Below are 26120 nucleotides of genomic sequence, written 5' to 3'. Positions count from 1 at the left end.
TATTTATTCACTATTTTTAGTCCACCATCCCCAAATGTAATTCAAACATTTTCTCATTTTTGTATTTATCTTTCACCATGTGCAAATACATTTTCAGCGTTACCATTTAGGGGTAATTCACTGTGGACATGACTTTCAGCATGATTGAAAAGGTATATGTCTCCAATCTTGTTACTACATCATGCATAATTTATGAAGAAATAAATTAGATCAATTCTTTCAATCGCGGAGTGTGTGAGCGTCGACGCTGAAGCAGGTGTTTCAGACCGTGGCATGTGTTCACGTCTGGTCTTTGTGCGTCGTCTGAGAGCGGTGACCATGGCGATGTGGGTGAGGGAGGAGCTGTAAAATGTGAAGCTCAGTGTAGTGAAATCAGACCATATGTCACCACCAGTGCAATACTAATCCCTACAGTATAATATAAAGAAAGAGGCCAATTTATGTTTTGCATTCATGATCTTTCCTTGTAAATACTTTCATATTTAGCATTTTTATGTGGATATTTGGTACTGTATGTATATTTATTGGAACTGCTGCTGCACCAACAACATACTTTCCCTTGTGAATCAAGTATTTTGATTCTGTGTATGCTTAACGTATATATTTGATAATAAATCATTCTAAAATTGTATAAATATTATGGATATATTTTTGTCTTGTTTTTTGTTTTTTCATTTGCTCTAACTAAAGCATCTTATTTTTTGTGTTTTCCTTTTTGCACACCAGATGTTCTTCTTTCTAAAATATTATAAGCGGTGATGTAATATGTTTTGTGTATTTTGTTGAGTGAAATGCACCTCTTCACCTTCTTCAGCTCATAAATCAATACAGTTTTTTTTTGCTTCTGTCAAAACAAACTGTATCTCATATGCCTTTGTTCCTCAGACTGCAGATACAATACAACCTGCAGAAAGAGTAGAGCCTCCAGACTGACTCTCCCCTGCAGCTATAAAGAAAGGATCAATACAGCATCAAATCACCCATTTCATAAAAGACATCTCAATGCGACTGCAGACAGACGTGTGCACAAAGGCATAAGGAATAACCCATATGTGTTGAACAAGTAGGTTATTCTCTGAGGGTGACACACATTCAAATCCCCTGCAGCTACAGAAAGTGTATTTTGAACTGGTTTACCCACAGCATGTGTCAGAGCATGACATTGAGACATGTGAGTGCAGTCTGGAGGAAAGCCTTGTTATTTTTATCTTTGAAAACTGTGAGGCTTTGTCCATAGTTTGCCATTTTGTTAGGGTTAAACTGTGGTGTTTGGATCCCATTTGAAAATGAGCCTTTCCAGTGATCGCGTGAAAATAAAGGGATGTGAGTTTCTTACCCCTTCCATAAAGTTCCAAGTGTAAAAATGCATAGTCTACAGGAGGAGGGAAGTGATTATGCTGTTGGAGAGACAGACTTCCTCTGAACATTTGAAGCATAAATCTTACTCATTATAGAAAAAGGGAAGCAGGAAAAAATGTCTTCCTGTGCGTGAATCCACCCAACAATCGTTTCCTATAGGGCCAGTTCAGGTGCAACAACAGGATGGTAGAAGTATCCACCAGCTCACAATGACTTGATTGTTAAGACATGGAAAAATAGAGCTTAAAAAGGCCTCTGCTTGTGATAATCATACAAATCGTAGTTTTAAACACCCACTTGCCTCTATTTGTCTACATAAAACAACGTTGTGTTTTAAGATGGATGCTAGAAAACTGCTAAATAAAAAACAAAACCCTTTATAAAAGCCATAATACATCCACAATAAAAGCATTTGGCTCACTGAATCAGACATAGATGCGCGCCCCGCCCCCGCTCAAAGCTGATTGGTTGAAGTGTCACGCTGCGGACTTCTATTGGATCTTCACGCTGTCACTTTTATCTGTTCAGCCGTGAATCGCGTGCTGCAAAAGGGGCATGAAGACCACGACAGATAAGTGGGATTTTCTGTGGTAGACGCTGGAGGACGCAAGGAAAAAGAAGACTAAGGAAACACTGCCTGCTATGGTAAGAGTGAAGACTTATTTATTGTAATGTAGCATGAAGAGAAACAAAAAAGCGAAAGGATTCAGTAGTTTTGCATAATACAATTAAAACAAAAACAGCTTTGGAATCGCTTAAACTTAATTATGAGGCATTTAAACACAAACATAAAACGTGCAGGTGTTAGTTTATTCAGTTTGAGGTTGCGTTACCCCGTTGGTCATAGAAGCGTCCCCGGGACATGGGAACTGTGTGGTGGGCTCAGCTGCAGTTGCAGGTGGAAGATAATTGGACCTGAATCTCACCGTGATCAACCCAATTAGCGAACACGCACTGGAGATTCTTTGTCCATGTTTGGGAGCGAGCCCGGAATATGTATCACAAAGCACTCCAAAACGTAGTGTTTATCATACCACACAGACGGACACAGTATTTGTCCCCGCGCGTCTTTGTCGTGCGTGACGGATTTGGCGTGCCTTTGTTGAATAATTCATCGTAATGGTGACAGACTGGAAACCTTTAAGTTATGGAATATTTATGCTATCATTATGGTGTGTATAAATATGTATGAGTGTCAGACTGACCGTCCCATTATGAACCTGGGGCAGGCACAGGATCACTGCAGAGGAAATGAAATTGCTCTGAAGTGATTAATGTAAGTGAGGAGGAAAAGTCGAATCAGCATGACCACCAGACAACACACTTTAGCCTACAAAGGTATTTTTAGTTTAGCTGAGTGTGCATCTTCCACTCTTGTCTGACTCGACAAACAGTTTCCATGTTTGTGGTGCTAAAGATGGTCAAAGAATTCTTCAAGAATCTTCAAGAACAACGTTAAATACCAAATGTATTGCTTAATGTACGTTATTGAGCATTAGGATAAAGGTACATATTGATAAATATTTAGATTTGCTTAGTGTGTTTGCATTGTACATAATTAAGCCTAGGCCTGTATCTATGAATACTTCTCACCAATGATAATCTTTAGTTGTTCTGGTTTATGAAGATGCGTTTCTCAAAATAGCCAAAAGGTGGTAGTATTGTACCATGTGAGAATCTTTATACTGCGTTGTAGTTAATTGAAAGGCACGAATGTTCCCACACCAATTAAACTACTGTAATTGAAGTATGATAAAGGTTGATGATCTGCTTTTCAACCTGGCTGATCTTTTGATATACCAATGGCTCCATGGTTAATAATTAACCATGTTTAAACCTTAAATAAGAGATAACCCTTGAGCCAATCATTGCTATGAAAAATATGTATTAACATTTTAAGAAATACATGTACGGTGCTGTTTACAAGCTGAATTTAATAACTCCTTTTAGTCATGGATTATTAAAATGGATTTGACTTTTTCTTAAGTAGTTTAGGTGTAGCCTGAGCATTTTGAGCTGCATTGCTTTGTTCAACAGTCTCTCCCTTAAATGATGATTTGGGTTTTCTAATACCATGATTACATCTTGATTGTAGATCTCATAATTGTTTACCAAAGTGGTTGCTCAATCTTCCCTCTCCCGGTCACATGACTTGTAGATTTTGTGATAAGGAAAGTCCCTTTTCCAGGCTGCACAAGGGCCATACTGTCTGTGAACCGCTTTACTTTCACTTTTCAGATGAGTTAACTGGACTAATAATCTGAGATAAAACTCAAAATCAATGACAGGCAGGTTGGAGCACGTCTGTTTTCCACGTTGCCTGACAGGATTGGTAAGGGTGCAGCAAAGTCAGTGAAAGTTGGTTACGATTGGTTACAATATCTCCTTCTTTGGCCTGTCCTGTCTAATACCTCTGTCACGGTTGGTTGGAGATCATGTTATTTCCAAAACAACCACTCATATCAACAGTGATCCCTAGTGATTACAAGTGTTGGCCTGCCGCTGTAGAAAAACCTTATCCCCAAAAAGGACAGGGTCATATTTGGGCTTCCGTTAGCTGCTGTGTTTCATGTTTGCATTGTGTCTGTTGCTGGGTCACTTCCTAATGCTATTACAAAGTTCTGCCAAGTCCATATCCTCAAAACAGAAACCAGCTTTTACAAAAGTTTCCCATTTAAAAGGTCTAACATGTAACTTCTGGTGGCAGATCCTCGACATGAAACACTACACCTTTTTAAGAAGACGTGAATCACAATAGCTCTGTTCGCTTTTATTACAAACGTACAAAATGTTATACAAAATAAATACAAAGGAATGTCAGCAGTCTACATAAAGTTATAAAGTCATACACGTTCCATATACAGATAATAAGCCACCAGGGCCTAAGTGTAAATCAGTCCGATACAATAAAGCCACCAACTGTTGTCTGCAGATAGCAAGAACATGGCTGAAATGAACACATTATAAATGTTCTGTTGGTTTTAGACAGCTCCACTCCCATCAGTTCTTGGAAGTGGCCAGAGCACAAATCTCCCTCTGCTGTAGTTGACCCCAGAGATGGTTTACTGTGATGTGGAGGACGACTCGCTGTGCTGCTGACCCCGGTGTCTTTGACGCGGCCTCTGACGTTGACCTTTTGCCCGTCTCCTGCTCCTCCTGAGGCATAGTTTCACATTACGGCCGAGCTTATGGGCCCTGGGGGAAAGAAAAAGCATCAAATTTAGTCAAACGGCAAGGCTTTAAAAAGAAACATCAGTGATTAAGATTGTGTGACCCTTCTATGTAAAATGATCTCTTTTCCAAATATTTTTATCCCAACTTTATTTTTGAATTGCGGTTGTATAATGTTCAAAATCGTGTTTCTAAATGTTTGTTTAAGCCTGCTGCTATGTTATTACTGAAACCGGTTTGACCACATGCAGCATGAGTTGTGTTGTTTACTGGAACTCTACATGGTATATTATATCGTACAACCCTTCTAATGGCCTAGTTTGTAGTGCAAAACTTACCTATTCCAACATCGAATCATCTGTTTGCCCATCGGACCCTCTGGACTTACACACACTGGTTCATTGTTCCGCTTCAATGTCACACTAAAAATAACACATTGATTTTTAAACTCCTGCATTCTAATGTACAATTGAATATACCGTAAATGCAATAGTTGATTCTTACATGACTGTCATCTTGTCACAGCTGGGGCTTTTGGGGTAGACCGACAGCTCTTTGAAGGGACCTCTGACTCCTGGTTGGGTTCTGGGACATAAACATCGTCCCGGGACAAACGTGCTGCCAGACTGTCTCACTGCGCAAACACAGACGCGCAACAAGATTAGAGGATCATTCAGGATGTCGCTACGGGAACGCAAAGTTAACCACAAGCCCAAATTAATCCACAAAGAAAACACTAAATAATATTCACTCATTTCTTGATAATAATTACAAAATAGGCAATTATGAGAATGTTATTACCTGAGAGAAGTGTGAAGAGAACAATCAGAACGCCAAATTGACAGAGGGCTCTTGGATACAGCTCCATTGTGAAGCAGGACAGGCGGTACTGAGCCCCTCACACACATGTGAAGCTCTTTTATACCCAAGCTCCTCCCCCGCACACTGCAGCGACTGGGTTTTCCAAAAGAAAGTCCCCATCCCACTTTCACTCTTAAGATTAAGTCATGGGATCAGGGATGATGCATGGATCAAGGGCATTACTTTAAGAATTTATGCCTAAAATAACTGACAGCGATAAGGACACTCAAAGCATACTGTGCAGCTCAATGTGCATCCTGTAAACATGACTAATTTTGCTAAAAAAACCTTCAACCTTCTTTTGTTAAACTGATAAATGTGTTTTTGTGACCCGTGTGCATAGGTGTGTGTTAGTATCTTGGAATTCAAGGATAATAATGCAGTATTTTACAGCACTTGGCCTTTGTCACAAAGCTTTTACCTGTTCGCTGGCACAGTGTCAACAGCACCATGTGATTTCCCCTAATTCTGAATCCTGCAGAAGAAAGAAAGTACCATGTTTACTTTACTTTGTTGTGAATCTAAATCTACAAGACCAGGACAAAGACAGAAAATATTAACTGGAAAGTGTGTTTGATTATTTTATGACGAACTTTACTAATAAACAAACATAATTTGAATGATATGATATGAATCCTGTTCCCTGTTCAAACCCAAAACGATCTCTCTAACTTTTCTTACTCCTAATTTCCTCTCTTATAATATCAATACAAAATAAAAAACACACTATTAAAAATCATTTTCATATTGTTTTCGAGTCTTACATATTCAAGCTCTTTATTTTGCTTGTTTCCACAGCAGGGTTTTGGCCAAAATGTGTGAGCAGCAGTCATGTGTGAAGCTCAGTGAAGAGAAACTCATTCCACGGTAATTCTTATATGTCACTGTGTTCTTAATCAACACTGAACATTTACTTTATTTTAGGGCTGACATCTTTTCTCTTCTTCGGACCTACAACTGTTACCACGAAGGCAAAAACTTCCAGCTGAGAACTTGCGAGGTAAGAACATAACGAGGCCATAATATATTCAATGTTGGACAGGGTTACTCTTCCTTGTGCGAGAAAGTGTTGCCAAGCAGATCTGTAAAAAGAGTCACACAAGACCTGGAATCAGTTTAAGCATAAATCTGATTCACATGCATACAAGTAAAGTGAGGCACGAGACGTAGAACTGCAATTACTTGAGCTGCGCGTTTGCAAGCTCAACACATTAAGGTTGGCATTCAGTTAAAGAAATGACAATATTTTTCAATAGGGGCATGGAAACGTCATGCCAAATGCTTTGCAAAGCACATTTCGATGTTTTACTGTTGTGGTTGGGGCTGTGAAGGTGTTTGCAGCAATGTGGTGATTTGTTACATTCTTATACTATGGGTTTTATGGTCCGGAGTTTCCCTTTGTGTGTCTCACTATACACTGCTGCGATGAAGGAAAAGCTGGTCATGATGTTTTGAGTTGTCCAATTGTACAGACTCACTCTGGTCATCCTGGGAAATTCCCCCTTTGGCAAAACCTGCTTCATACAACATACATGTGCCGGTACAGTCCAGTCACTGAATATTCTGTATATGAGAATGATAATGGTGTCAGAAGTGATTAGTTATCTGTAATGATAGGGAAGGACAAATTGTTTATATGACACAACAACATAAAGAGGTTAGTAGTGGGTCATGAGGCACCCCATCGTGGTATTAAGGTCTTTTGTCATCACTTAATCTCTAGACGGCCAGAAATGATTATGATGATTTAGGTCAAGACACAGGAAACACTTTATTCATTTGTCATTTTTTTGACTGGTCACTAACCACCACCAAACAGAAAGAGTGACGGTGGTGCCAGATGCCTGTGGGTCTGCTGGACAAGCTGCATCACTCAAATCCTACGCCACAGCTATTAATCCAGTCAACATTGCTGTGCATATCTCCACCAAGCATATCCACTTGAAATACAGACAACAATCTCCTTTCCTGGCACAAGAATCAAATACAGATGTGCATTACTGTCAGTGCTACCTGTGACCTGTTTGGAGAAATAGCACATCAGTTCTTTGGTTTCTTTTCGATAATTCCACATGTGGCATTACTGGTCAAAGTCCTTCTTCAGGCATGAAATGTTTTCATTCATCTAGTTATACAGATCAATTCGTCACCTGATAGACCATGTGACCAAAAGTATTCAGAAGTAATAGTATTTTATGACAGATTTGTGAAGTATTTATATGTTTCAACTCTTAAACTTAATTCACTGTGATATTTGAACTGTCGATTTGGAAATTTGTATTGATGACTTTTGGTCACATGTTGTGTCAAATGACCGGTTTGTGTGTACAAAGCAAATTTAAAATCTTTTATGTCTTAAGAAGGACTTTGACCTAAAATGTTACATGTGGTGTAACAAATTGAAAATAAAAAGCTGGAGCGCTAAAGAACCGCTGTGCGGATTCATTTTCTTTCAAGTGTTGACTTTTTGTCGCAGCACACGTGTCTCTGTCTACTCTACATCCCTGTATAAGCTTCCAACAGTGCAAAACATTGTATCAAATACATCTCATCCAAACCCCAATATTGATGTTGCAGTATCAAATTATAGTATTATATTTATTGAGTGAACTCACGATTTTATGATTATTTATGACTATTGGCAACCTGATCAAACAACATTGTGAATGAAAGATTTCACCATTCATTTAATATGTGACCAGCTTTATGAAATTAAATGTTCAGAAGGAAAAAGTACTGTTGATGTGACATTAACAGCCAGAGCAAAGACTGAAATACAGTGTGTTTTTTTTATTCTTTTATAATGACAATTAGCAATTGAGCAATGAACATTGTCGTCCTTAAATCCCAAGAGGATTATTTAAGAATGTCAAATCTAGGTCATTTGACCGGTTTATAGTTTCTCTGAGCCCATGTTCTGAGGACAAAGGGGTTACTCATCAGTGACTCACCATTCATGGCCTCAGTCCAAGACCAGACCAGACCACATCATTTAAGGAGCGTAGTTATGGGAATGAGAAACCACCATGAAATTGCAATATCATTAATAGACAGTAGAGTGAACACACTCATACATACACACTCATACACTACACTTTAATGCCGCTTAACTACATAGGACAAGAAGAGGAATAGTAAAACTCCACACCATGGCATCATATCCCAGGTATTATCAGTTGACAGTTCATGTGGGACGGTTTCACTTCAAGCTAAAGTAAACATCAGGGAACAAATTCTAACTTGCACTTTTACCCAATACTCTCAATCATATGTTCATAACAATTTCAACAAGCTGTAATCCCTCATTTTCTCAGGTCCATAGTAGAAAAAGTTTCAAAGGTTGTCATCCAGACAATGTTTTAGAAACCCAGTTGTTATCTAGATTAACTTTAAAACTACTCATGTTCATACATTTAGCCATTTCGTTTAATTATTTTGAGTACCAATCAATCAGATGTGTCCCATATATTGTCATAAAATTGTCTCAGAACAAGGAACAGAAGAAAAAACACCAAGTGGTCCCAGTTTGGTCATTGGTTTATTACGACTTGTGCCAGTGAGGACCTCTAGTGGCGCTTAAGAGAATTGTTTTGTCAGTTGCAGGTGCCAACCACAAAAGGGCAGTACTTCACTTATATTGAACTTTAGACTTGAGTGCAGTGTCCACCAGTTTATTGATGGTTAAGATGTAACTGAATGATAATTATTACCTTACCTTATGTGGATGTAATCCCTCATTCATCCAGGAGTGTTCCATTGTAGAGTTCTGTTTTTAGAAAAACTGAATCTTTTTCTACATAACGTTCTTTAATGCTGCTACAAAATATGCACTGTTTACTGCTCCAAATTTCTCATAACACATTTTATAGCCTATGTTTTATTGCTATAGCGATAATAATTTACAGATTAGTTATGAATTACTTCAATACTGATAAATACAGATTAATCTGGTTAGTAGTTGTAGCTCTACACTCTCGTGTGTGTCTTTTAGAGACATTTTGGTTTGTTTCACAGGGCTGTGTATTTATTAAATTATCTTCTTTTAAACTTATTAAAGTTCCATGCACAGGAAAGAAGGCAGGAATCAGGAACCAGTGAGACATTAAACTAACATGTCTGGAATCAATCTCTAACACAAGACAATTTACTGCATTTGTTAGGCCATGATTACAAAAAAAAATACAGAAAAAATGCTCCGGGTAAAAATTAAATCGCCAATTGAAAAGAAGGCTTATGTTTTGTTTTTAGATGCCATAAATAAAACACAACAACTTGAAAATACAATTCTTAAACTTTTTTTTAATTAAAAACGACAATAAAAAAAATGTTAAACAATGTAAACATGCAATGAGTAAGTGTATAAATATTAAATAGAGGTACATTGTGGTCCTGCACATTGTTCAGTCTTCAGACTCCAAGCTGACACTGAGGTCGTCCAGCATATTTCTTTATCAGACATATCCCCAAGGTTTCATCCAAAGCAGCTCCTTCAAGTCCTTTGTCCAAATAACCAGTCCAGCGGGTCCTTGCCCCTGCTGTCTCTCTCTCGGCTCAGCCTCAACTCCTCTGGGCTCTGGGCCAGACTCCTGCAAGTTCTTAGTGCTCGAGGAGATCCACGAGAGAAAGAGGCCGTTGCAGGCAGCTTCATTTGGGCTTTAGAGCTGGGCCGCCCCCTCTGTCCTCTCTGGAGACGCACAGGTCCACAGCAGGGGGCCTCAGGGGAACAAGCCAGGGCCCTCATACTGGCCATATAATCATCCAAAGAGGGTAAGTTGTGAGCCGGCTGGTACACAGGCAGACTCTGGGGAGAACCGTCCTCCAGCGTCTCTGTGATAGTGGGGAGATGAGGCAGGGACAGCAGCAGTCGTCTGGGTTTCATTCTGTTCAAAGAAAAATAAAAGCATGTTTTAGATTCAAATGCTGAGATCGATCTTCAGTCCTTTCGACTAGTCAATGCTTGGGTCTTTTTGATGGAGACGTCTGGTCAAATTTCAGATTGATCAGCATTCGAGATTTCTAAACGAAGAGCAGATTCTCTTATTGAGAAAACAAACAAACAAAACTAACTTAAACTAATTTAAACGCCATGTATTTGTTTCACTTTTAATATAAATGGCTCGTATCACAACAGTTTAGTAGCCAGAGGACTTGCACTACTAGATAAAAGTGCATGTTTACAAAATGTGTCCTAAATTTCAAAAATTGAATTTGATGCTGAAAAATACTTTGTACTAAACCGTAAGTCTGTTTGTTTGAAATGGAAGAAGACCCCTTACCTTTGTGGTTGTTTCAACAGCTTTGTTCAATTCTGGCAGCGATGATGTTGTCAAGTCTTGTGTCCGTGTTGCTTCTGACTGGACCAGAATGCGTATCCAGGCTTTATAGAGACACCGCGCAGTGAGAGATTAGTCCATGCTGCTAAAATTAAGTGTGTGTGTGTGTGTGTGTGTGTGTGTGTGTGTGTGTGTGTGTGTGTGTGTGTGTGTGTGTGTGTGTGTGTGTGTGTGTGTGTGTGTGTGTGTGTGTGTGTGTGTGTGTGTGTGTGTGTGTGTGTGTGTGTGTGTGTGTGTGTGTGTGTGTGTGTGTGTGTGTGTGTGTAACAGGGGGGGCAGGTGGAGTGAGTGTTCAGGAAGCAGGAGTGGCGGGGTACCAAGGTTCAGTGGTGCAGCTGGTCCCAATGTTTATACTGCAAAAACAATGAAGACTCCTCCCAAACCCTCTGTACTTTACTGTGTTATTCTGTGTGCAGTAAGAGAAAGAACTAGAAACATTTTGATGTAAAGTGCATATGGCAGGTTGGTTTACGGTATACCTTTTTACTAAAATGTGATGAACATGGTTATATTTCAGATTTTCTTGCACCATTTTCTTCAATAGAAGTTAAGCATTGCATTGTGGTCATAATACATAATAATAACTGAGAGTCACAGCATAGTGCTTCATTTGTGGCAATCCCAAGCCTGGATAAATACTAATGGTTGCTTTGAGCAATGACTGCAGGAAATTTGCCAAAAGGATTGACAATTGTTATACATTTAGGCTCAGAGTGTTAAAAAAAATAAAACTACAATTGGCTGGTCAAGGGATTGTGTTAGGAAATGTAGTCAGACTTGGGTCCTTTCTACATACATTTTGTGTTTTTAAATGGCCCTAGGACATGCAGACCAACTGACTTTTGACTTGATCAGCTGATTAGGTGGTCTTCTGACTATTAGATAACCAGTCTTGAGTTTACAATCTGACTATGAAATTGATTTGTACACTTTTCCATCAGTGGAATTCGGGTTGAATAGACTGCCTTCTGAAACAACAGAATTTATCCAGCAAAAAAAATCACCCATATTCAAATGCTAAACTATTTGACTATGACACTGGGCCTTTTTAGGAGACTTTCAAATTATAAAAATAGCTCCAGACACATTTTCTCGGTGTACGTGACCAATTCTCATTTTTGACCCAGACGTGACTTCTGTCTTGTGCTCTATTTGGAAAAGAAGGTGGAGAAGGTGGAATTTCACTGTAGTTATGATCGTCCATTTCTGCACGTACACCTGATTTTGAGCTCCTGTGGCAGTCGGCCAGTAGGATATCCTCCCAGAGCTGCTCTTTTGATCCCCATTGTTACAGTGTTGTATGTGTGTGTTGTGTGCAGGAGGACGGAGAGCTCATCCTCGAGGGGCTCCTGAACATTTACTGGGGCCTGCGACGACCAATCAGGCTTCAGATGCACGATGACAACGAGAGGTTTCAGCTCCACAGGTAGGACAGAAGAAACGTTAAACCAGTGATGGAAGAAATATTCAATTTTGTTACTTGAGTAAAAGTACAGATACAGGTGCAAAAATACTCGAATAAAATGTAAGTAGCGTATACGTTTTGAAGTACTCGTTTGAAGAAAAAAAAATTTAAGAGTAAAATGTATTTCACATAGAAATAGAAAACTGTTAAAGCTAAGCTGCTATTTTGATATCAAATTGTGCTGATCTTTGTTCATCACTTTGTTCATCAATTCAAATCAGTTCCCTAGTTTTTGTCATGAATTGTATGTGTATATTTAGTTTGCTCAAAGTGCAGTCCAGGAAACCTTTAGGCAATTTAGGCATCTAAATTACTAAAGTGAAGTACAGATGGCTAAAGATTTTACTTTAAAACAAACTAATAAAAACATCAACCAAGCGTAACAATCTAAAAGTGGCTCTGTAATACAATCAAAGGTTTTACACTGAGGAGACCACTGAACATTGACTAACATCCTTAAACCTAAATTAATCATCTTCCTATATGTCAGCTTGAATTCACTATTGTTTACACTGTGTGTCGACTGTTTACAATCCCCAAATGATCTATCCTCTGTGGCAGAAGCTGTTATCTTGGAAAGTAAATCTCCTGAGGTCAAAACGACCACAAAACTGTGACTTGCTTGTCACCCGGTGCTCCCTCTGTATCCACTACATTTTATTTCTCTGCAGATTGACCGTGCCCAAGAAGCTGTCAGGAGAATCCAACAATAATCCCCTGGACAGATCTCGAGGCAGTGGCTCCTCAGGTGTGTAAAACACGTGTGGTAACACGCATTATCACAGATTAGACTAAACCAGATTAACGCGTAGAAGTGCTCTTGTCAGCATTTCCACTGTTAAGGTATCTCCTCACATGTTTCACACACAAAAACAACTCTTAAATCACATTATGTCATCATTTTGGTAGTAATAATCTGAAATGCATTAGAATTGGAAACAAAAACTGCTCTATTGTAACTGTAAATTACGGCACTGCAATATTTAAAGTGCTGTTTTGTGTTTGAGGTGGAGAAGTTTCTGGAGAGGAGGACGACTCCCCACAGCTGCTCAGGACTCGCAGTGACGCCTCGTTCATGAGAGTTCAGAGGAGGACAAAGACGCACACCTCTGAAAGTCTGCAGCGGCTGCGCACACACCGCTTCTCCATTAACGGACACTTCTACAACCACAAGGTGCTACAATCACCACACAATAACTGTCGGCCATTAGTGTATCCTGGTTTTGACACATGTTCAGGTGCAGAGGGGCCAAGGCTTCCTCAGTGGATGTGCCTGTAAAGTCAAAAGGCAGCTGTGGGCTCATTATATTAAGGTGTTGCTGAAGGTTACTTAGGCCTGTCCAGCAGTTTCTCAGAAACAGTTGAACATGTACTGCACACTGCTGGGATTTCCTTTCCGTTTTCCTGCTCAAACTGGTTCGAACTGTACCAGAGCTGGAATCACAGCTGTGAGTGACAGAATTACCTGTAATGTTAACATGTTGTTGTTGTTGTTTTTCTTTTGCTTCAGACATCAGTATTCACACCAGCATTTGGGTCGGTCACGAATGTCAGAGTCAACAGCTCAATGACCACAGTTCAAGTGCTCAACCTTCTGCTTCACAAGTTCAGGGTGAGCTGGTTGTCTCTTTCTGGTTTTTGTCTACATACAAAAAATATATATTTTTAATTCTTGCATTCAATAGTATTTTTATATAATATAGGCCATAATTTCAGTGGGTTACTTCCAGTCTGCCTCTCAATTATGGGGTTCTGCCGTGCACATATGACAAATACAGCTTCATGGTCACGAGAAGTACTCGTCTAATTACTACTAAACCACTCCAGACCGCTGTTGTGTCCGGGAAAGCCTCCTTGCCTGTGCTCCGAGGTCGGTGTAACAGCTCTTAATGTCAACAACAACCCAGCGTCACATGAGGTTTACATGCATGCTCCAGGGCAGCTGTGAGAGAATGTACCAACTGTAAACATACAGAAAGCTTCAAGAAAATTTCAACTCCCATAACCTTTTGGGAGTGCATTTCAGATTATTATTTTTATTTTTTATCATTACATAAAACATTTTTGGGCACTGGACATATAAAATAAATAATGATTCTGTTATCTTATAGGTTGAGAATAAATGTGAGGAGTTTGTTCTTTACATGGTGCATGAGACTGGGGGTAAGATTAGTTTTGTTTTTTTGTTTTTCTTCTGCACAGTTTGATAAGTTTATGGTTATGGTTTGACTCTGTTTTCTGCTTGTTTGGTCCTATCCCACAGAAAAGACACGGTTTAAAGATGGAGAGTATCCCTTAGTGACCCGGGTGCTTTATGGGCCCTGTGAAAAAATCTCCAAGATCTTTATCATGGAGGCTGACCTGGGGGAGGAAGTCACTTACGATGTGAGTCTTGGCATCCTGCCTCCACTCTCTGCTTTCACATCGTGTCCACAATCTGTGACCTGCTTAATGTGTTGGACTTCTCTGAGCAAACACAAACAAAGACACAATGGAGCAAGCATAAATTACTTTGTGGGAGGCTAATTTTAGCAGAAAGCTGCGAGATGACCTGTGCCAAGTTGGTGTAACAATAGCTTGACCTGAGCAACTAGTGTTCTGTTTGAGTGTGGGAAACACAGTAATCAGAACGTATAAAGGTATAAAAAATGGAATAACACGGGTAGATAGTAGTCAGTTACCGTTTACCTAAGTCACTTTTTTATTAAATTGTACTTCTGAGAGTAGTTTTTAGACTGGATACTAGAAGTCATATTTTGTAACTGTACACTCACTCTGTGAGTAAATCTACAAGTGACAAAAGCTTTATGTTGACAATATTAAATTATTTCAACATTTGTATTTCTTGCACAACTCCTTCAGATGGGAATTTGTGTTTATACATTTCTTCTTAGATACTAGATTCTGTGCATTATAAAGCGTTGTCCTTCCAATTAGTCGGTGTAACCCCTCCTTCCAATTACTAGTCAACTATATGTCACGACCAGGGTAATATTTAAACGTAACGTTACTCTTGCTTGAGTACAGTTGTTACTCTACCCACGGCAGTTCATTAAGCAAATTCTGTTAAATAATGTAAATCTATAAACTAAACTCCTTTTTAAACTTGCACTGGTGACATAATGCATCCATCCAGCAGTTCACATGCTTTCCCTTTGCAGTGATCTGAAATAACATTTGTCTGGAGTTGTCTAATAGTGACATAGACAACAAAAATAACCTTGTGTTATGCAACGTTACCATGGTTGGTCAGCTAAGGTTTCAGCAGAGCAACATACTATTCTGACGCCTTGTCCATTAAAAACTCCATAATGCTACAAACTATTCACTAGCCTGTGCGTGCTATGTCATTACGTCCCACTCATGTGTTGTAAAACATGTTTTACTTTACTTCTGATTCACCCCATTTTCTTTTGATCACTTCTCTAGAAACTCAACAAAATATCCACTTAACCTTGAGATAACCCAGCTGCTGTTTTTCTTTTCAGGTTGCTCAATATATAAAGTTTGAGATTCCCGTTTTAGACAGTTTTGTGGAGAAACTAAAAGAGGAAGAGGAGCGGGAAATCGGCAAACTGACCAAAAAGTAAGTTATTAGTTCCCATCACTATTAACTAGTTTACGTTAAACAAACAAAGGACTCTTTGATAAGATTTTGAATCACATCAATCACATTATTTTCCCTCAACATCTGTCTCCTTACAGCTCAAAACAAGCCTGTTGACATAGAATCTGTGTCAATGTTAGGCATTTATCAGTCTGTGTTTGTAGTTGTGTAATCTCTAACTCATATGACTGAGGAGCTGGCCTTCTGATAGTATCAACAAAAGTGTGTCTGTGGAAGCATTTTACAATGTGCTTAGCTACAGCAAAGAATATCTTTATTCTATTTTTTTGTAATTCACAATATGACAGTTATACCCATTTTCTTAAACTTTCTCACTATAAAAATGTATTATTATGGTATAACTGCATAAGATCTTACTCATTTTGAGTTAATTATGAATAATCGGTGAACGCATGGACACATTACATGGTTTGAATTGATTAAAACACAGATATTAAACAGTGCTTAATGTTGAATGTCTCAAAACATGTTTAACCTTAAGACATGATTATTTTTGCTTTATGTATATATGTTAGAGTGAAAATGTGTAGATGTGCTATTGAAAGGAATATGGTGCTCAAAGTCTCATTTATTTGTTTTTAATTTCTGCAGATACAGTGCACTTAAATCCATGATTCAACACCAGATTGAAGACAAGGCTCTGAACAGCGACAGAGCCTGAACCTAATGGATGGATCAATTTGCATTAGAAACGACATAAAAACAAGGAATGTTTATGATGGAGCAATCCGAGGCTGCACAAAATAATGTTGTATGTTAGCGCCAATGTGTTTCTACTGTTATTAATGTAGGCTACCACAAAAGCTGTTTTTGTAACTATAGTCTTAGTACTTTAATAATTTTATACCATGTTTAATAACTCTATTATGGTATTTTGTATCAAAATTTGATTCATTTATACAAACATACTTTATCATGTTTAACTTTTCAATAAATTCACAATGTAATCTTAAAATGTAATGGTGTTCGCATCAATTCTTGTTTTGTTTACACATGCACACAGTTCGACAAATGTTTTTGTTTTAACAGAGGTAGAGATTGGCATTGTTTCCGAGAGCCTCTGATTGCAGTGAGTTCCCATGAGCTCAGGGTGTGCCGGAGAGCCAAACTGCTGCTTTACACAATGAGGATCAGGGTGGTTCCTCGGATTGTGTTCGGATTGGCTTGTTTTATTAGGACAAAGAAGATTCAGGCCCTGCGACAAGTTGGCCACTGTCCAGGGTGTACCCCGCCTAAGGCCCAAAGTCACTGGGATAGGCTCCAGTCACACACGACCCTGAAAGAGAACAAGTGGTAGAAAATTATTGAATGAATAGAAGATTCAAGTCGCTCAGGAAAGTGGATATGTTGTTCTCTCAAGTGATAATACTGTTAAAGATGTTGTTGTTGTTGTTGTTGTTGTTTTATGGCGGTTGGCATCCGAGTGTTGCATTACCGCCAGACTTTATTCCTCAGACGTTTCGTAGTCCTCAGACTCTGTCGTAGTCCGTAAAAGTACTCCTCCCATCGCTTTGGCGTTACAAAGCCCATGAGGTCATGATGTGTTTTTGTGACTAGAATAGTTGTTGTGTCAGAGACCAACCGGCTTTATTCCAGGGAGACTCTTCTTCACCTTCCTCGCCCTCTTTGACGTTCGGTGCTTTGGAAGTACAAAGCCCATGAGATCATGGGACGTCTTTGTTGTTTTACAAAGCCCATGAGGTCATGGGACGTCTTTGTCGTTTTATCCTTTAGAAGTCCTTCTTCCATCACTTTGGCGTTTCTAGGCCCATGAAGTCCAAGCGCGTTAGAACATCCTCTTGCTCCTCATCCTCGGCTCAGTCTCCAACACCCCCCACCTCTATAAACGTTTACCCAGCCCTGTGCTACATAAGTAAGCAACCACAGCCTGACACAAACCCTGTGACTGGATCGCCAGAACGTTCCGCAGATTGAACTCCCGCCCATTATTCCGAAACCACAAGGCCAACCCGGCCCTTTCCCTATCATAAGCCTCACAGCAAATCAGCACATGCTCGACAGTCTCTGGCACCCGACAGTGACCACACAGACCGGTCGGATGTTTGCCTATCCTACTCAGTGACCAATTGAGTCCAGTATGGCCAATCCTCATGCGGGCGAAGATGTTGTTGTTGTTGTTGTTGTTGTTTTATGGCGGTTGGCATCCGAGTGTTGCATTACCGCCAGACTTTATTCCTCAGACGTTTCGTAGTCCTCAGACTCTGTCGTAGTCCGTAAAAGTACTCCTCCCATTGCTTTGGCGTTACAAAGCCCATGAGGTCATGATGTGTTTTTGTGACTAGAATAGTTGTTGTTGTTGTTGTTGTTGTTGTTGTTGTTGTTTTATGGCGGTTGGCATCCGAGTGTTGCATTACCGCCAGACTTTATTCCTCAGACGTTTCGTAGTCCTCAGACTCTGTCGTAGTCCGTAAAAGTACTCCTCCCATCGCTTTGGCGTTACAAAGCCCATGAGGTCATGATGTGTTTTTGTGACTAGAATAGTTGTTGTGTCAGAGACCAACCGGCTTTATTCCAGGGAGACTCTTCTTCACCTTCCTCGCCCTCTTTGACGTTCGGTGCTTTGGAAGTACAAAGCCCATGAGATCATGGGACGTCTTTGTTGTTTTACAAAGCCCATGAGGTCATGGGACGTCTTTGTCGTTTTATCCTTTAGAAGTCCTTCTTCCATTGTGTCAGAGACCAACCGGCTTTATTCCAGGGAGACTCTTCTTCACCTTCCTCGCCCTCTTTGACGTTCGGTGCTTTGGAAGTACAAAGCCCATGAGATCATGGGACGTCTTTGTTGTTTTACAAAGCCCATGAGGTCATGGGACGTCTTTCTCGTTTTATCCTTTAGAAGTCCTTCTTCCATCACTTTGGCGTTTCTAGGCCCATGAAGTCCAAGCGCGTTAGAACATCCTCTTGCTCCTCATCCTCGGCTCAGTCTCCAACACCCCCCACCTCTATTGCACTTTCCGCACCGGTCCCCATATCATAGCGGGTCCCACCCCCATCATTCAGACAAACCAACTCCCTTTGATTGATAAAACCCTCTACCACCTGCCCATACCTATCGGTACCACTACCGCCCCACAAAGCGCTATGCGCATTAAAATCCCCACACCACACGGCCTTTCCCCGAACATCCTTACCGATACTATGTAAGGACTCTAACGTTAACTCACCACACGGATTATAAAGGTTAACCACAGTAACAGCTTCACCACCCAGCCAGACCCTCACCGCCAGGGCCTCCGGCGCTTTACACACACTGACAACAACGTAATTTAGGTCATCTCGGACAAACACAGCCACACCTCCGCCTCTACCCTGCTCCCTATCATTCCTAACACACACATACCCTTGTATCCCAAAACCCCACCTAGGTCGTAACCAAGTCTCCTGCACGCACATAACGTGAGGCTTGTTCAACAAGGTAGAGACAAAATGCTTAAATTCCTGGCCATTAGCACGAAGACTACGCGCATTTCATTGCAAGACAACCACCGCCATTATGAGCCCCCGGAACCTGACGGCGCATCGGGAGCCGAAGATGTTGTTGTTGTTGTTGTTGTTTTATGGCGGTTGGCATCCGAGTGTTGCATTACCGCCAGACTTTATTCCTCAGACGTTTCGTAGTCCTCAGACTCTGTCGTAGTCCGTAAAAGTACTCCTCCCATCGCTTTGGCGTTACAAAGCCCATGAGGTCATGATGTGTTTTTGTGACTCCAGGGAGACTCTTCTTCACCTTCCTCGCCCTCTTTGACGTTCGGTGCTTTGGAAGTACAAAGCCCATGAGATCATGGGACGTCTTTGTTGTTTTACAAAGCCCATGAGGTCATGGGACGTCTTTGTCGTTTTATCCTTTAGAAGTCCTTCTTCCATCACTTTGGCGTTTCTAGGCCCATGAAGTCCAAGCGCGTTAGAACATCCTCTTGCTCCTCATCCTCGGCTCAGTCTCCAACACCCCCCACCTCTATAAACGTTTACCCAGCCCTGTGCTACATAAGTAAGCAACCACAGCCTGACACAAACCCTGTGACTGGATCGCCAGAACGTTCCGCAGATTGAACTCCCGCCCATTATTCCGAAACCACAAGGCCAACCCGGCCCTTTCCCTATCATAAGCCTCACAGCAAATCAGCACATGCTCGACAGTCTCTGGCACCCGACAGTGACCACACAGACCGGTCGGATGTTTGCCTATCCTACTCAGTGACCAATTGAGTCCAGTATGGCCAATCCTCATGCGGGCGAAGGCCCTTTCCTCCCACGCGTTCCTGCCCACAGACCCGCAAGGACCCACACTACCCTGTATGTGATAGAGATGCCGTCCAGTAACACAGTGGCTCCAAAATTCCTGCCAAAGGCCGACCACATGACTCTTGATAACAGGCTTGATTTCAGATTTGCTTAACTCAACCGCCACATCAATTGATGGCCGCCGAAGGGAACGTTTAGCCAGTGCATCAGCCATTTCGTTACCATCCACCCCCACATGCGCAGGGACCCAAATGAAGGAAACCCTCACATCCTTCCTGGACAGGGAGAGCATCAGACAGAAGATGCCATTCAACACATCCTGTCTGCAATCCGATTTCCCAGATTTAATGCTTTGCAATGCAGAAAGGCTGTCAGAGGCCACCACAATGCCGCAACACTGCAAAGCAGATTCCGCCCATTCCAACGCCAACCGTATCGCTATAAGTTCCGACGTGAAAACAGAAAGGCGATCTGTCAACCTCTTCTTGACCGCTAGCCCCAGGTCAGGCACAAAATAAGCGGCGCCAGTACGCCCACTCTCAGGATCCCTAGACCCGTCGGTATAAATAAACACATCACCTGAGTGCTTATCGATGAGCGCTTGAACGGCAAACTGCGGTGCCCTCCCAGCGACTCCTCTAAGCTTGCCATGCAAGCTAACATCAACAGGAGCCGGGACAAACTTCCACGGAGCTATAGCAGACAAAGCCACCGACGGGCTCACACGCAGATCACCAACCCCCGCAAGCCGCGCCTTCGCATTTCCTACCTGGCTGAAAATCATACCGCCAGCCTCACTCTGCCCCCCATCAACCCTGAGAAAGTCCCTCACCGGGTGAGAGCTCGTATGACCTTGCACATTCACCCAGTAAGCCAACAGAAGTTCTAGCCTCCGGAGCCGTAACGGCAATTCCCCCAACTCAACCTGCAGCGCCGAGACAGGGGAGGTCCTAAAAGCCCTACAGCAGATGCGCAAGGCCTGGGCTTGCTCCACATCAAGCTTCTTTAAGTTAGTCTCAGCCGCAGACATGTAGGCTATACAGCCATAATCAATAGCCGCCCTCATGACGGCCCGATAAATACCCAGGAGCGACCTTCTGCTGGCCCCCCAGTCCTGGCCGGATAGACAACGAAGCAAGTTATTCACCCTTTTGCATTTACCACTGACCTCATCAATGTGCCGACGCCAACTAAGCCTCTCGTCAAAGGTGACCCCCAAGAACCTCACCTCCCTGACCTGTTCGAGCACCTGCCCATGCAGTCGAAGGGAGACGTCCCTATGTCCATTGAAGAAACAGATCACTTGAGACTTCCGTACGGACAGTTTAAACCCCCACTTCAGGGTCCACTGCTCCACCTGCTGTATTGCCCTTTGCAGTTTCGCCTCGTAAAACCGGAGATTCCTCCCTCTCACCCATAGAGCGCCATCGTCAGCATAAAGGCTCCTCCCAACAGACCCATCCACGTCGTCAAAGATGTCCTTAATCATAACATTGAACAAGATAGGGCTACACACACTCCCCTGCGGGATCCCATTCTCCACCCCATAGACCCCAGAGTAAGCAGCGCCCACTCTGGTTTGGATACGCCGGCCAGACAGAAAGCTCCGGACCCAGTTAAACAGTTTACCCTTCACACCACACTTCCGCAGCTTAATGAGGAGCCCATCCTTCCAAACCATATCGTACGCCTTCTCCACATCAAAGAGCACCGCAATAACCTTTTCTTTCTGAGCCCTGGCCAGCTGGATATCAGATTCCAAACACAACACGGAATCCATGGTGTTCCTGCCCCTACGGAAACCACTCTGGTGCGCGGGAAGCAAACCCTGACTCTCCAAGAAGTAATCCAACCGCTCGGTAACCATGCGCTCCATCGTTTTCCCGAGCTGCGACGTCAAGGCAATCGGCCTATAACTTGAAGGGTCAGACGCTGGCCTACCCGGCTTCAGAACCGGCACCACCGTAGACTGTTTCCACGCAGATGGAACACAACCTGAATCCCAAACACGGTTGAAAAGACCCAGGACTAGCCCAAGCGTGTCATCAGTCAAATGAGAGAGCATGTCATAGCACACCTCATCTTTACCCGGGGCTGTCTGTTTCGCCTTAGAAAGTGCTCTCCTTAGCTCAAACAAACTAAACGGAAGGTCAAGGTCATCTTGAGTCGAAGGCTGGTGCCCAATCAGCTCAGAATTCTGGGCCAAAGTACTCTCCCTGTAGTGCCTTTCCGCAGGTGAGAGATTGTCAGAGCTGTGCACCGACACAAAGGTGCTGGCCAACAGTTCAGCTTTGTCAACGTCGCTGACTGCTTCAACACCATTCAGTATTAGGACCGGGGTCCCACGACGGCGCTCAACCCCATGCATCCGCTTAATCATCCCCCAAACATCCCCGAGACGCGTTTCTCTCCCAATTTTGGAACAATACCGCCTCCAATAGGCACTCTTGGCCGTTCTCACAGTTTTCCGCACAACAGCGCGGGCCCTCTTGTAGTCAATGAGGGCACCCTCAGTGTGGGCAACCCTTAGCCGGCGAAACGCCGCATTTCTCGCCCTAACAGCATGACCACATGCTTCAGTCCACCACGGCACCCGCTTCCTATGTCCACTACCACCACTCTTAGGAATCGTGCCTACCGCTGACTGCGTGATGAGCGAGACAATTGCACTATTGAGATCATCCACCTGAGTCAATCCTCCTTCCTGCAGAACCCTAGAACCATCATCAGCTTTCCTCAGGAAAGCCCCCCAGTTCGCCCTTGCCAACTGCCACCTCTGGATCCTCGTCCCCCTGACCACACAGCTCCCAAAGCCAATCACGGTGCGGACTAGATAGTGATCGCTACCAAAAGAAAGATTACCAAGAACCTCCCAACTACAAACACCAGCTAACTCCTTGGACACAAGTGTAAGATCTATTGCACTTTCCGCACCGGTCCCCATATCATAGCGGGTCCCACCCCCATCATTCAGACAAACCAACTCCCTTTGATTGATAAAACCCTCTACCACCTGCCCATACCTATCGGTACCACTACCGCCCCACAAAGCGCTATGCGCATTAAAATCCCCACACCACACGGCCTTTCCCCGAACATCCTTACCGATACTATGTAAGGACTCTAGCGTTAACTCACCACACGGATTATAAAGGTTAACCACAGTAACAGCTTCACCACCCAGCCAGACCCTCACCGCCAGGGCCTCCGGCGCTTTACTCACACTGACAACAACGTAATTTAGGTCATCTCGGACAAACACAGCCACACCTCCGCCTCTACCCTGCTCCCTATCATTCCTAACACACACATACCCTTGTATCCCAAAACCCCACCTAGGTCGTAACCAAGTCTCCTGCACGCACATAACGTGAGGCTTGTTCAACAAGGTAGAGACAAAATGCTTAAATTCCTGGCCATTAGCACGAAGACTACGCGCATTCCATTGCAAGACAACCACCGCCATTATGAGCCCCCGGAACCTGACGGCGCATCGGGAGCCCCCCCACTCCCACTGCCAGAATGGGGCAGGGCGCCCTCCCGCAGCGCATCCTCTATCTCCGTCCACTCGGGGCCCCCAGCTCCAAAGTACTTCCCTGCAGCCTTAGCGATGATCTTAGTCTTTTCGGATCTCTTCTTGGTTTGCCCAGTACAGTTAATCACTTCCACTATAAAGAGGAAGAAATCTTTCCTCTTCACAACCAGTACATCCTCCGCACCCACAGGGCCTCTGCCCGTGGAAGCCACACTCACGGGCATCCCAGTGGGGACCTCCCCCTGGCTGCGGGCAACGCTGCCCCCTCCCCTGTCGCCTAGGACACCAGCAGCACTGGCAGCCCCCACTGCATCCACCGTCACCTGACTACCAGACACCTTCTTGACCGCATCCGCGTAGGATATGCCTTGAGAGGCTCTAACTTTTTGCACCTCCGCAGCCCTCTTGCTGAACACGCATCCCCCGTAGGCAGAGCTATGCTCTCCCCCACAGTTACAGCACTTGAGTTTTGCTCCGTCGTCACACTTCCCATACTCGTGGTCTCCTGCACATTTACCACACTTCTGCTTCCCTCTACAGACCGCTGCAATATGCCCAAAGCGCTGGCACTTGAAGCAACGCAGGGGCGGCAGAACATATGGGCGTACGCCATAGCGCATGTACCCAACGCACACCACACGAGGCAGGATCCCACCTTCAAATCTAATCATTATCGACAGGCTGTCACACCTTACCCCATCCCGGGTCATCTTCAACCGCCTAGCATCCACCACCTTAGCTCCAGTCAAATTCTCCTTTATGTCATCCACAGATGTCGTCGTAGGGACGCCTACTATAACTCCCCTGACCGTGCCTCTTACAGCATCAGACACAAGAATGTCCTTCCCCCCCAGACACTTAGCTTCAATCGCCTTCCTTTGCTGAGCCACGTCCTTGCACACAACCAGCAGCGAGCCATCCCTAAGGACACTCGCATGCTTGACCACTCCCACAGCTACAGTCAGGCTCCTTGTCAACGCCATCGGATCCCACCCCTTAAAGGACGCATTATCCTGCGCGAGCTTTATGAACACCTTACACTCTGAACTCACATCCCCGACATCTGCAACCCCCCCGCCCTGCTCCTCACTGAGAGAGCCCTCCATAGACGAGCAAGAAGACGCCCTACGCTGCACAGGATCAGTGGCTCCAGGGGAGTCCTCCCCGCTGTTCATATCGTCACCGACCAGGTCACGCTTCCTCTTCTTCTTCCCCGTCATACGGACCGAGGCGTTCCTCTATGTTGTCGTAATATCCAAACTGTTGTCGTTGTAGTTTTTTATGGCAGTTGGCATCCAAGTGCACGAGGTATTGTTCGTTGTTGTGTTGTTGTTGTTGTTGTAGAGCGATGTGTTCCACTACATGTAAGCACTATATTGTTCGGCGTAGGGATACGCTCTGTTCAATTAATAAAGGCGGAACCTCCAGCTGGCCAGGGCTCAGAAAGAAAAGGTTATTGCGGTGCTCTTTGATATGGAGAAGGCGTACGATATGGTTTGGAAGGATGGGCTCCTCATTAAGCTGCGGAAGTGTGGTGTGAAGGGTAAACTGTTTAACTGGGTCCGGAGCTTTCTGTCTGGCCGGCGTATCCAAACCAGAGTGGGCGCTGCTTACTCTGGGGTCTATGAGGTAGAGAATGGGATCCCGCAGGGGAGTGTGTGTAGCCCTATCTTGTTCAATGTTATGATTAAGGACATCTTTGACGACGTGGATGGGTCTGTTGGGAGGAGCCTTTATGCTGATGATGGCGCTCTATGGGTGAGAGGGAGGAATCTCCGGTTTTACGAGGCGAAACTGCAAAGGGCAATACAGCAGGTGGAGCAGTGGACCCTGAAGTGGGGGTTTAAACTGTCCGTACGGAAGTCTCAAGTGATCTGTTTCTTCAATGGGCATAGGGACGTCTCCCTTCGACTGCATGGGCAGGTGCTCGAACAGGTCAGGGAGGTGAGGTTCTTGGGGGTCACCTTTGACGAGAGGCTTAGTTGGCGTCAGCACATTGATGAGGTCAGTGGTAAATGCAAAAGGGTGAATAACTTGCTTCGTTGTCTATCCGGCCAGGACTGGGGGGCCAGCAGAAGGTCGCTCCTGGGTATTTATCGGGCCGTCATGAGGACGGCTATTGATTATGGCTGTATAGCCTACATGTCTGCGGCTGAGACTAACTTAAAGAAGCTTGATGTGGAGCAAGCCCAGGCCTTGCGCATCTGCTGTAGGGCTTTTAGGACCTCCCCTGTCTCGGCGCTGCAGGTTGAGTTGGGGGAATTGCCGTTACGGCTCCGGAGGCTAGAACTTCTGTTGGTTTACTGGGTGAATGTGCAAGGTCATACGAGCTCTCACCCGGTGAGGGACTTTCTCAGGGTTGATGGTGGGCAGAGTGAGGCTGGTTTTCAGCCAGGTAGGAAATGCGAAGGCGCGGCTTGCGGGGGTTGGTGATCTGCGTGTGAGCCCGTCGGTGGCTTTGTCTGCTATAGCTCCGTGGAAGTTTGTCCCGGCTCCTGTTGATGT

General features: G+C 43.5%; 2 protein-coding genes and 1 long non-coding RNA gene across 4 annotated transcripts; 1 reads left to right on the top strand and 2 right to left on the bottom strand.

Moving 5' to 3' along the window:
• Positions 1-1865: 1865 nt before the first annotated feature.
• Positions 1866-16772, top strand: rassf4a (Ras association domain family member 4a). Of its 2 annotated transcripts, none has more exons than XM_072437040.1 (11): positions 1866-2004; positions 6190-6258; positions 6316-6391; positions 12044-12150; positions 12861-12937; positions 13197-13363; positions 13700-13801; positions 14301-14352; positions 14453-14574; positions 15678-15775; positions 16409-16772. In XM_072437040.1, the coding sequence occupies exons 2-11, from the start codon at positions 6206-6208 to the stop codon at positions 16476-16478; spliced, it is 924 nt and encodes a 307-aa protein (XP_072293141.1). In that variant the 5' UTR covers positions 1866-2004; positions 6190-6205; the 3' UTR covers positions 16479-16772. The 2 variants fall into 2 exon arrangements, with proteins under 2 accessions (XP_072293141.1, XP_072293142.1); XM_072437041.1 differs by having other exon boundaries at positions 1882-2004; positions 6193-6258.
• On the bottom strand, positions 4109-5475 carry LOC140351080 (C-X-C motif chemokine 10-like). The gene is made up of 4 exons (XM_072436739.1): positions 5332-5475; positions 5035-5164; positions 4869-4952; positions 4109-4554 (listed from the first exon to the last, which is right to left on the bottom strand). Exons 1-4 carry the CDS (start codon positions 5396-5398, stop codon positions 4422-4424), a joined length of 414 nt encoding a protein of 137 aa, XP_072292840.1. The 5' UTR covers positions 5399-5475; the 3' UTR covers positions 4109-4421.
• Positions 9875-10986, bottom strand: LOC140351267 (uncharacterized). The gene is made up of 2 exons (XR_011925346.1): positions 10668-10986; positions 9875-10271 (listed from the first exon to the last, which is right to left on the bottom strand). It is a non-coding gene; the product is annotated as an uncharacterized lncRNA (long non-coding RNA).
• Positions 16773-26120: the final 9348 nt, after the last annotated feature.

Source organism: Eucyclogobius newberryi, unplaced genomic scaffold (genome assembly GCF_026437365.1).
Source record: "Eucyclogobius newberryi isolate DKJ021-1_F unplaced genomic scaffold, fEucNew1.0.hap1 SCAF_8, whole genome shotgun sequence".
Taxonomy (NCBI): domain Eukaryota; kingdom Metazoa; phylum Chordata; class Actinopteri; order Gobiiformes; family Gobiidae; genus Eucyclogobius; species Eucyclogobius newberryi.
This window is presented reverse-complemented; position numbering and strand designations above follow the sequence as displayed.